Source organism: Stegostoma tigrinum, chromosome 23, assembly GCF_030684315.1.
Source record: "Stegostoma tigrinum isolate sSteTig4 chromosome 23, sSteTig4.hap1, whole genome shotgun sequence".
NCBI lineage: Eukaryota > Metazoa > Chordata > Chondrichthyes > Orectolobiformes > Stegostomatidae > Stegostoma > Stegostoma tigrinum.
In genome coordinates, this window is record NC_081376.1 from 51,453,073 (window position 1) to 51,465,490 (window position 12,418).

Below are 12,418 nucleotides of genomic sequence, written 5' to 3' on the forward strand. Positions count from 1 at the left end.
AGGCAGGAGCCCTACATTTAAGTAGCATTAACGTGAACACATGAAATGCCACTGCATAGCAGGATAAGGGCAAACCGCTGGGAAATGGAATTAGAGTTTGATGGGTGCTTGATGACTGGCGTGGAATCAACAGGCCAAAGAGCCTCTTTCGGTGCTGTAAATCTCTACGATTCTGCATAGTACAGGATAACTTAATCAAACTTTCATTACCTGATTTGAGGTGCTCCCGGATGAATCTGAACACTACCACTGGAGAGTTAAATTCATCTTCAACCTTGAAACAATAATAGTAAAACAAGAAGTATTAGGTGTTTGTTGTTTTTAAAGAAGGAATGTCTTTTATTTTCATTTAATTTATGGGCTCAGCTATTTCATTAAACAAAATCGAAGCAACAAGCCACATTACCAACATACTTCAAATGAGCTTTAACTTGAATATTGATTAAAGCAGAATTTTTATCTTCTAGCATATTGTGAAGGGCTATAGGAAAGTTCATCTGCTAAACATATTAGATTCAGTCTTATTCTTCAAATCAAAAGATAAGCAGCCCATAAACTAATTTCCAATCTTCTATGAGTTCTGATCTATTTTATTGTAGTGTCCATTTCAATCAGAAATAAAAATAACATTCAAAACCAGTTATAAAAAGCCTTTGACATTTTCCATTTTTGACAAATATATTCCCAGTGAAAAGTTAAAAGATTGAAAACAGCAGAAAAATGATACCCCAGAATCTAGATAAAAGATGCTTTATCGAAATATGGTCTGTAATGAACAAAATATACTGCAGTCTTATGCAAGCATCACATACATGTGCAAAGCCCTGATCTATAAAGTGCTTTCTCTAAATGTCTTCAAGGCTCACTACACTAAGCAGAACACACACTAAGAACTAATCTTGCAGTTATAACCAGATACAGTCAGGTAGTAAGCAAAATTTTAAAAAGTTTGCTCATTGAGCAAGCACTCAGCAGAGGTGCAGTACATTAATTTGCTTAATATGTAAGATGGTTATGAGTAACTTAACACTTGGATTTGAAAGGCCAACTTAAACGTTAACTTCAGCCAATCAGGAAAGAATGCAGGTGCCAGCTCTGGCACAGGTCAGTGAAGCAGTGGAAAATGTAGAAATCGCAAATTTTTAAACATTTTCTTTCTAAAAAGGAGGCAATAAAAGCAAAAAGGCAGAGATGTATGGTTAAAAAATGGGGTTCACAGCTAGGGAGCACTGAGCCACAGGTCAAGAGGTTGAAGATTTTATTCATGGGCTGATAAAGTTAGATTATTAATCCTCAATTGATGTTGAATTAAATTTCAAATGGGACAACCAAAGGAGTATACAAATTTGCTTCAATGTCTTCGAGTTTAGGCAAGAAAATATTTACTGCTTTCCTGATTATTAACTAGTAACCTCTTTTGAAGGTTGCTGTGCAGATCTCAGGGAAAGCCAGCATCAAACTCTGATGCTTCCAGTGACAGGCAATCCTACTGGCACTCACTGTCTTGGCTCACACATGGAAGGCCAATTGGATAAAGGTGATCGGCATCCAGGAAGGAATCGATGCCTTCAGGAGAGGAGGGAGGAAAGGAAAAGGGAGGGAACGAAAGGGAGAGAGAACTGGCAAAAAAAAAATCAAAAAATTTGCAAGAATTAGGTTGAAAGGTTAGGAAAGACAGATGAAACCACTAAGAGAGGCAGCAGTTAAGATTAATTTTTACTAAGTTTTGTTTTAGTAACAGGGAATTAGATACACAATAATAAATATCAAATTTCATCATTTTCATCTCTTACATCAATTTCACCTTTGATGTCTGAGCACTAACTTTATTTCCACCTCTGGTCAATAGGCTAAATCACAGTGCAAAATCCCCATGGCCAAAATAATCAAAGAATGAGCTTCAAACACACACTCAACATATCACCACAATCATTTATTGCCAGCTGTACGAAACTGTTGCACTTCCTTCACCTCCTCTGACATTCAAACGTGGATTACATCTGCAATATGCTTCCTTGTCAGTCTATCATTCCCCAGAAACTCTTGCGTTGTCTAAATCTAAGTTGCATCACTCTTGGACTGCACTAATCCTCAACTTTGCCTCCCTTGCTCATCCTCAATAACCTACATTGGCTTGTTTTCTCCTAATGCATTCCATTGAAAACTCTCAGGTTAATTGCTCCAAGGGCTTTTCCGAGTTCCATCATTGCAATATCCTCCATTATTATATTCTTCCCTCTCTGATAGGCACTTTAGTCAGTGTCTGCCCTTTTCACATTCAATTCCTTTGCCCAACGATATGGAAACTCCTGTTTGGCCATCAGCTCTCACCCCCTTCAAAACTGCCCCAAAATCCAGAATTTCAACTCATTCTTCATTCTCTGTCTCCATGGCTGATCCTTAAAATTACCTACTTACATTTAACATTTTAGGCGTGATTATCAGGTGTGCTCAAAAATTCATGCCATCTGACGTGTTGGTCTGCCAGCACCAGGTCATTTATAGGCAGGATACGAATTTCTCAGGTTATCCGAGGGCCAGGTAGACAAGAAAAGGAGCAAACGGCCTCGAGGCTTATTGGCAGAGAATGACAGCAACTTTCCAGTCAGCCCCAGATTGCAAGGTGATGGTACTGAGTTAGATGCCAGGTTTTTGATTTGATTTATTATTGCACACATATACAGTGAAAAGTGTTGTTTTGAGTGCTACCAAGACAAATCATATCTTACATAAGTACATCAGGGTAACAGAACAGAATGCAGAATATAGTGTTACAGCTACCGAGAAGGTGCAGAGAAAGATCAACTCTAATATATGAGAGGTCCATTCATAGGTCTGATACCAGAGGGGAAGATGTTGCTTTTGAATCAGTTGGTATGCATTTTCAAACAAACATTTGTATCTCCTACCCAATGGAAGAGAGTATAACAGATGTGGGAAGGGCCTTTGATGACGTTGGCTGCTTTCCCAGGGCAGTGGGAAGTGTAGACAGAGTCAATGGAGGGCCAGCTTCTCAGTGACAAACAGGTGAGCCAGCGTCCTGGGCAGCTGTTGATTCCCTCTTTGCCTGGTCACACTTGCAGGTGCAGTCTTTCCTCGACAATGGTGACCCTACTGTTGATTCCATTTTTAGATCTCAAAGTGTATCATTCATGGAATGTAAGTATCAACTATCCATCCCAGGTGTTCTCAACAAGGTGAGCTACCTTCCTGCATCACTGCAGTCAATCTTTTGTAGGCAGATTCAAATATCCTCTGAGAGGGAATTCCAGAATTTTGATCCATGCTATAGTGAAGAAATGGCAACATATTTCCAAGTCAGAACATAGAACATTACAGCACAGTACAGGCCCTTCGGCCCTCGATGTTGTGCCGACCTGTCATACCGATCTCAAGCCCATCTAACCTACACTATTCCATGTACGTCCATATGCTTGTCCAATGACGACTTAAATGTACCTAAAGTTGGCGAATCTACTACCGTTGCAGGCAAAGCGTTCCATTCCCTTACTACTCTGAGTAAAGAAACTACCTCTGACATCTGTCCTATATCTTTCACACCTCCATTTAAAGCTATGCCCCCTCGTGCTTGCTGACACCATCCTAGGAAAAAGGCTCTCCCTATCCACCCTATCTAACCCTCTGATTATTTTATATGTTTCAATTAAGTCACCTCTCAACCTTCTTCTCTCTAATGAAAACAGCCTCAAGTCCATCAGCCTTTCCTCGTAAGTCCTTCCCTCCAAACCAGGCAACATCCTAGTAAATCTCCTCTGCACCCTTTCCAAAGCTTCCACATCCTTCTTATAATGCGGTGACCAGAACTGTATGCAATACTCCAAGTGCGGCCGCACCAGAGTTTTGTACAGCTTCACCATAACCTCTTGGTTCCAGAACTCGATCCCTCTATTAATAAAAGCTAAAACACTGTATGCCTTCTTAACAGCCCTGTCAACCTGGGTGGCAACTTTCAAGGATCTGTGTACATGGACACCGAGATCTCTCTGCTCATCTACACTACCAAGAATCTTACCATTAGCCCAGTACTTTGCCTTCTGGTTACTCCTACCAAAGTGCATCACCTCACACTTGTCTGCATTAAACTCCATTTGCCACCTCTCAGCCCAGCTCTGCAGCTTATCTATGTCTCTCTGCAACCAACAGCATCCTTCCTCACTATCCACAACTCCACCGACCTGAGTGTCGATGACAAACGGCTCAACGGGAAACACACAGATCATGGTGTTCTCTTTGTAACTGCATTCCTTGTCCTACTAGGTGGTAGTTGTCATGGGTTTGAAAGGCATTTTCCAAGAAAACTAGAAGAGTTTCTGCAGCAGACCTTGCAGATAGTTCACAATGCTGCGACTGGAAGTGAGGAATGGAGATAGTGAATGTCTGTGGAAGTAGTGCCAATCAAGCAGGTTGTTTCGTGTTGAATGGTGTCAAGCTTCATAAGTGTTGCTGGAGCTGCATTCATTCAAGCAAGTGAGGAGCATTCCATCACACTTCTGATTTGTACCTTGACAAGTAGACAGGCTTTGGGGAGTTAGGAGGTGAATTACACACCACAGGGCTCCTAGATTCTGATTTGCTCTTGAAGCCGCAGTGCTTTGATTCTTTCATTAAGATTTTTTCTTACAGTAGATAGTCATTGCATGTGGTTCAAACGTCACTTCAGACTTGTCAGCCAACATCTAGATATTATCCAGGTTTTGCTGCATTTCAACAACGACTGCTTCAGCAAGTTGGAGAGAGGATTCCTTAAGATGCTGGCACTCCTCCATCCACCTTGCCTGTAAACAAATCTCCTTTGACTCCCCAGCAGTGCAATCACACTGGTCATTATTTTGACTTATTATAGTGTTGCTATGCTTCCAACAGATCTAACCAGTGTTTAGAAGTACCAAAATATCACAGTTAAAACATCATGCAAATTTATTTTACAGAATATGCTCAAGAACATACACAGTCACAAGGAATTGCTACTGCTATGTATTTACTTCACTAAATTCCTTGAATTGCCACAACTAAGCTAATTCTTATAAAAGTGAGATTCTTCTGAGATTTCGTGCCATTGTGGAGTGTAATTCATCTATTTGCTTCTGTTGCTTATTTCTCACACTTTCAAATATCTTTGATCTGAACAGATACAGCTCACAATACTCTGGAGAGTTATCAGGTTACCACCTTGGATTTTGAATTCCCCAGCACATGAGTTTTAAAAGAAAGCTGTCAGTAATATACAAATTGAATCAGTGTCAAATTTGAATCACTCCTTTCCTTGACTTGTGATTGATGCAGCTTGCTATTCTGCAGTGTTTCAGGAGAGGCTCTGTTCAGGAGTTAATTTTTAAATTACTTGTGTACTGTGTCTGTGTTTAAAGGAATGGTAACCTCCAAAATATGATAAAAATAAATTATAGAAATTCTAGAAGCAACTCTGTCAAACTTTAAGATCTTGCAGCCTTCATCATTATCTCTGTGCTGTGAACTATTCCATAATTTGGCAATTACAATACAGAGCTGGTGTTTGAATGGATGCAGCTAATTCTGTTTTGCTGAAGAATTCAACAGAACAGAAACATGTTCAGCAGCAACTGAAACATAAATTGTAAATAAAATAGAACTGGTCAGAAAATTTCTGAATTCCACAAACAATCCTCTTTAGTAGATGCTTACGTACCTGACTGCAAAAGTAATGACTTGTACCTGACGTGCAGATTCTTAGTAGCAGTGACATTTAGATTAATTGTTGCACAATTTTGATGACACCAGCAGGAGACAGGTTAACATTTTGCCATTGGACCAAACTTTTATTAACTGATTATATTTTTATATTTAAATATTTTATATTTTCAAATCCAAAATATCGAAAAATGTAGAGCACAGATCACTGAAAGCTATAATGCCATTGAAGAATGAATTTTCAGCACAAATTCCAACTGCAACTTTTGATTAGAAAAGCATTTCACAAGAGCTGTTTAAGTTCTTCTTTTCAGAAATGCAAAGGGCTGGGATTTTAACTGTATTCATACCATTTTTTTTAACCTGTACTATCAATTTAGGTAAATATGTAAGCATGTACAAATTGTTTAATACTACACATAGAATGTTTCTTGGTATGTCAAAGGCCTTTCGTTGTCATGCAGTGATTAAAATGGTCTTTTCATCTTTATCAAACTTATTTCCTTTCACTGCTGAAGCAAATAAAACGATAATCCCATCACATGCATATTACATCATGCACGTGCAGCACTCTAAAATGCACAGATTTTTTTTCAATCGATACAGGACATGAAATGAACATTCAGAGGCAAGTGTTGTTAGTTGACTGAAAAAACGCTACTGGAGCATTTTTGCACATGGTCCATTTAAAGTCCAAACAATTCTCCAACAGAGAAAATATTACTCTGTGTGCAATTGCAAAGTCAAACACTTATGTAGCTACTCACTCAAGCACATTATTTTGTAGCATTGGTTAAAAAGCTGTTCAGCAATTAGTGCAAATAACTACTGGGATTGTAATAAATTCTTTTCTGTGCACAGAAGGGTGCTTGTACAATTTCAACATAAGTTTAATGCAGTTGCATACTGCAAAGATGACAAAAGACTGGGCTGCCACGTCCCAATCAGCCAATAAAGAAATCACAAAAACGCAGCAACAAGTTACTATGGGGCTATGGGGAAGCTTAAATGCATTGCAATGGTACATCTTATGCATAAAGTTAAAAAATAAATGCTACACTATGCTTAAAAGCATCTGGCAACATGGCAAGTATAGTAGCCTGAGACATTTCTTCCTGAGTGGTTAATCAGGTTTCCAATATGATATACAGGCTGAAATCTGCTACTAAGCCTTAACAGATAAGCGGTCAAGAAATGACAAGAAAAAAATAATGTAAACATAATATAAAGAACTAAATCAGATCCAGATTACTTTGAAATTTCCTATTGCTTTTACACTCATCAATGTGAGGGATGTTAGTCCTTGAGAATAAAATAGCAAGTGCTCCCAAGCCTGATGTAGCACAGAATGGAATTCTGTCCACTCCGATCAAACATGCCTTAGCCCCAACTTGAGGTGCAAACCTACACCACCAGCATGATATTTCTTTTCCATTCTTTGCCGTGCCTTCTACAGAGACTATCAGCTAATTCTGAATTAGGCTCATAGTCACTCAATTTAGGATTGAGATGTCCAAACTCATCACATGCAGAGGATACCTTCATTGATCAGTCTCTTCGAGTTTGAGGCAACCAGCCAGTGTTAAACCTATTATGCTGCCCTGTTTTTCAAGACTGTTAATCTACAAAATGCACACAATTGAAGCTAGGGATTTCTTTTATTTCCTTTTCATCTGTAAGTAATTGTTCCGACAATCAACTGATGGCTGTTCTTGCCTCATCATTCATACACACACAGGTCTCACACAGTTCTCACAATGCAAGGCAACAGATTCCAACTTAACAGTCCTCTTGCTATTTATATATTAATACACTGAAGCAGAGACAGATTGGCCTGGAAACTTTAAATTTGTTTCTCTCTCTACAGATGCTGCCAGACCTGCTCAGTATCTCCAGCATTTGTTTTTATTCCAGATTCCCAGTATCCAAAGTATTTTGCTTTCGTTATGTACTAATTTAGTTACAATAATTAAATTTTAGGCTATTTAAGTATAATAAATTGGTAATGTGCTAATTGTTAGAAGAACACTGAATTAGTGCTTTAAGGTAGAAAATTGGACAATGAATGGATCATGTAGCTTCCATATCTTGAAGCAACATATAATTAAAGTTTAAAAAAAGATGCAAGTTAGCAATAAATAGATTAGCAAGCATCACTTTATCCCACCTACAATTGCCAAAAGAATATTCCCCAAGATATTGCCTACAGATTTCCCAGTGAATGTCAGCTCCTTGGGTTTGGTGATTACCTCCTGAAAGGATTCAGTAAGATCAGTCTTATTGCAAAAAAAGTTCATAATTAATTAAAGGTTATTTTTTAAAAATGCTAATCAGTAGCCAAGTAATCAGAACAAGATTTGAAACATGTGAATGTGTTTTCACCAAAGCCAATGATATCCTCTGGCACAAAGTAAAATAGTTATTATTTTTCTTAATCCAGACTCCATTGCCTGGTACAAAATCTGGCCAAATGGTTCCCAATACTCTACTCATGCTGCTCTGTGACAGCACATCAAAGAGTATGCACCCGGATATTTCCCCCACATCCTGATTTAATTTTTCTTGCAGAACAAGACAATTTCACTGATCACTTAGAATCATAGAATCCCTACAGTGCGTAAGTAGGCCATTTAGCCTATTGTGTCCACATCTAGCATCCGAACAGCATCCAATCCAGGCCCACCCCCTACCCTATTCCAGTAACCCTGCTAATCCACCTAGCCTACACATCCTTGGACATTATGGGCAACTTAGCACGGCCAACCCACCTAACCTGCACATCGTTGGATTGAGAGTGGAAACCAGAGCACCCACAGGAAACCACGCAGACATGGGGAGAACGTGCAAACTCCACACAGACAGTCGCCCAAAGCTGGAATCAAACTCAGGTCTCTGGCACTGTGAGGCATCAGTGCTAACAACTGAACCACCGTGCCACCCAATTTATTCACCTTGTTTCAAAGAATTAAAATTTATAATATAAATATTTGATTAGATACTCACAAAAATGCACATTTATCATCTTTGAAGGGAATAATTATAGTATACACATTCAAAAAATTAGACTTATTGTCACATGTACTCGACTGCAGGGATACATGAGTACAGTGAAAAGTCTATAAAGTCGTCATTTCTGAACAAAGTCGACAAGTGTGAGTCGGCATCAGCTTAAGTACAAAGATACCTAAGTAGAAAATCTTAGGTATGAATTTAAAAAATAAAGAAATAAAGGTAAAAGTTCAGTCATAAAGTTCTCAAAAAGAGAGAGGCAGGCAAATATGTTAGACTCGTTTCCAAAGGGGACCAAGGTTGACAAGAAATGTCTTAAGAATTTTGTTTTAAACAAGTTAAGAAGATATATCCCTGCTTCCAAATAGCAGAAAACCAAAGTTAGGGCAGGAGGTTACATCCACATTCACAAATCTCAAAGCATTAAAATGCTGAAACTATTCTACTGATGAATTTAATGTTTTCAAAACATTCAAAACATAAAACAATGATATGCTCATGACCATAAATATCACTGAACAAACTGCAGTAACAGCAGCTTTTCTTCTGATTTATTTCCTACATTTTTCACAGATAGGAAGAACTGCATACAAGAGAATTAAGAGGTGATCACTCAAAGGCTACTGAACAGTTTTCATTAATGCATTACCCAGCAAATAAGCATTTAAAAAATCATTAATTCATTTAGTTTAATTTCCAAAATAATGTTAATAAATATTTCAAACTAAATTCAAATGCTTCTCATGTCTAATATAATTGGATTGCAAAGACAAAATTGGAAAAGACCATATTCAAAGAGATTACCCCTATGTCCAACCAACGATGATTGTGAAAAGTTACTTAAAATCAGAGTGCACACTACTGTTTGGAACAGTACATTCCAACTTTTAAAAACAAGTGTGACAGTAACTTTCTTCAAGCAAAAGAACTATTTCCAAACTAAATCCAGCAAATTAGTTTAAAACTAAATATATCTTCATAAACAAGGAATTAGGAGAGCTAAAAAGGGGCCATGAAATATCCTTGGCTAGTAGGAATAAGGAGAATCCCAAGGCATTTTATATGTATATTAGGAGTAAGAACAGGTCCACTCAAGGGCAAAGAGCAGGGCCACGCCCAAGGGCATGGGAAGGAATTTACACGTGGAGCTAAAGGGTATCTTGAAAACTATTAGAGTAGGTAGGTCCTGAGGCCAGGATATCGAGGGAGGGAAAGTATGTGATTGCTGGGGCTTTGACAGAGATCACTGGATCCTCTTTAGCCGCAGGTGAGGTCCCAGAAGACTGGAGAATAGCCAGTGTCCTCCTTTTATTTAAGAAGAGCAACAGGGATAATGCTGGAAACTATACTCTTATTAGCATTACATCAGTAATAGGAAAATTATCGGAGGGCGTTCTTAGAGAAAGGAATTACATTCAGAAAATAACGGACATACTAGGGATTGTCAGAATGGTCTTGTGCAGGGAGATTTTTTCGCATAAATTTGATTTCTTTTGAGGAAGTGACAAAGACAATTGATGAGGGTGGGGCAGTGGATGTTGTCTACATGGACTTTACTAAAGCATTTGACAAGGTTCCTCATGGTAGATAGGTCCAGAAGACTAAGTCACATAGGATCCATGGTGAGCTTTTAAGTGAGATGCAAATTGGCTTAGTTGTAGAGGGCAGAAGGGTGTGCAGGGGTGTTTGTCTGACTAGAGATCTGTGACCAGTGGTGCTCTGAAAGGATCAGAATATATAAAATGATCTACGTGAAAATGTAGATGATTTGTTTAATAAGTTTGCAGATGACACAAAAATTGGTGGAGCTCTGGGTAGCGAGGAAGGTTGTCAAAGGATACAGCAGGATACAGATCAGTTGGAAAGTTGAGCAAAGAAATGACAGATAGTGTTCAATCAAGTGTGAGGTGATGCATTTTTGAAAGTCAAATGCGAAATATAGTAAACAGCAGGACCCTTAGGCACAATGATATAGAACACAGAACATAGAACATTACAGCACAGTACAGGCCCTTCGGCCCTCGATGTTGTGCCGACCTGTCATACCGATCTCAAGCCCATCTAACCTACACTATTCCATGTACGTCCATATGCTTGTCCAATGACGACTTAAATGTACCTAAAGTTGGCGAATCTACTACCGTTGTAGGCAAAGCGTTCCATTCCCTTACTACTCTCTGAGTAAAGAAACTACCTCTGACATCTGTCCTAGATCTTTCACCCCTCAATTTAAAGCTATGCCCCCTCGTGCTCGCTGTCACCATCCTAGGAAAAAGGCTCTCCCTATCCACCCTATCTAACCCTCTGATTATATACAGAAGGATCTTGGGGGTGCAAGTCCATAGCACCCTGAAAGTGGCAACACAAGTGGATAAGTTGGTTAAAAAAAGGCATATGGCATGCTTGCCTTCATCAGTCAGGTTATTTAGTATAAAAGCTGTAAGTCTATGAAACTTTAATTAGGCCATATTTGGAGTAATGTGTGCAGTTCTGGTTGCGACAGGATGTGGAAGCTTTGGAGAGGGTATAAAAGCTGTTTACCAGGATGTTGCTTGGATTGGAACATATTAGTTATGAGGAGAGGTTGGACAAACTTGGCTTGTTTTGCTAGAGCATTGTAGGCTGAGGAGTAACCTGATAGAAGTTCATAAAATTATGAGAGGTATGGATAGGTGGATAGTTGAGTCTTTTTCCCAGGGTGGAAATGTCAAATATTTTGGTGTGGTGGTGGTGGGGGTGGGGGGGAGGGGTGACTGGTATTTAAAGGAGATGTGCAAGTAAAGATTTTTATGCAGAGTGGCTGCTGCCTGGAATGTCTTGCCAGGGGGCGCGGTAGAAGCAGATATCATAGCAAAGATTAAGAGGTATTTAGACGGACTCATGATCAGGCAGGGAATAGAGGGATATGGACTATGTGCTGGCAGTTGGGATTAGTTTAGAATGGCATCATGATTAGCATAGGCATGGTTGGCCAAAGGGCCTGTTCCTGTCCTGTACTATTCAATGTTCAACTTTAACAATTTATACAAATCCCAAATAAGCACATCAAATATAGATAATAACTAAAATTGTGAAAAATAACATTCATCTTGGAATGTTATTCTAATACTGCATTACTATGACTTCTATAATCACTCTTTGGTGTGCATTCCAGTCAAGTCTACAAACGTTACAAAGATACAAGCTAAATACATACCGCTGTTCTGATAGAACTTAGTTTTCTTAAATTTTCCAGCAATCTTTGGCTCTGAAAAATACATGAAACAATTGTTAAATATAAAGAAAAGAATTAGGGGCAAGAGATGACTCAGCAGTTCAAGCTTGCTCTGCCATTCCATAAGATCATGGCCCTTCTGATTAAGCCACATTCCCATCTATCCATGATGAAGCAGGTGAAGAGTTAACAAGCATCTATCTCTGCCTTGAAAATATTCAAGGACTCTGCTCGGACTGTACGCGTAGGACAAGTTATCTTTTCCTACCATGAACACCCAAATATATAATCATGGCCATGCTGCTAAATCTCCATCATCCAAATTAATTCCTGAAATGTGACCCACTATGGCCTCATCAAAGACCAGACTGACTCCACCAGTCAGCATCACAGCAGTCTAACACATTCAACAGCAAAACTAAAAGAACAAATTGCCCCTGAACATTGCCTAGATGAAGTCTAGAATCTGCATGAGCTTGACAGAAGCCAAGACAACGAGGATCACTG

At 38.9% G+C, this 12,418-nt stretch overlaps 1 protein-coding gene across 5 annotated transcripts in view; it reads right to left on the minus strand.

Annotated features, from left to right (window-relative positions):
* Positions 1 to 12,418, minus strand: part of pdxdc1 (pyridoxal-dependent decarboxylase domain containing 1) — an 85,717-nt gene that overhangs the window by 42,852 nt on the left and 30,447 nt on the right. For 3 of the 5 annotated variants that reach the window (XM_059654183.1, XM_048551661.2, XM_048551659.2), the window contains exons 13-15: positions 11,894 to 11,944; positions 7,860 to 7,940; positions 211 to 274 (exon numbers count right to left, since the gene is read on the minus strand). In XM_059654183.1, coding sequence (XP_059510166.1) covers positions 211 to 274; positions 7,860 to 7,940; positions 11,894 to 11,944 — 196 coding nt within the window. The remainder of the gene's footprint in view (positions 1 to 210; positions 275 to 7,859; positions 7,941 to 11,893; positions 11,945 to 12,418) is intronic. The other 2 variants (XM_048551663.2, XM_048551662.2) reach the window with 1 other exon arrangement.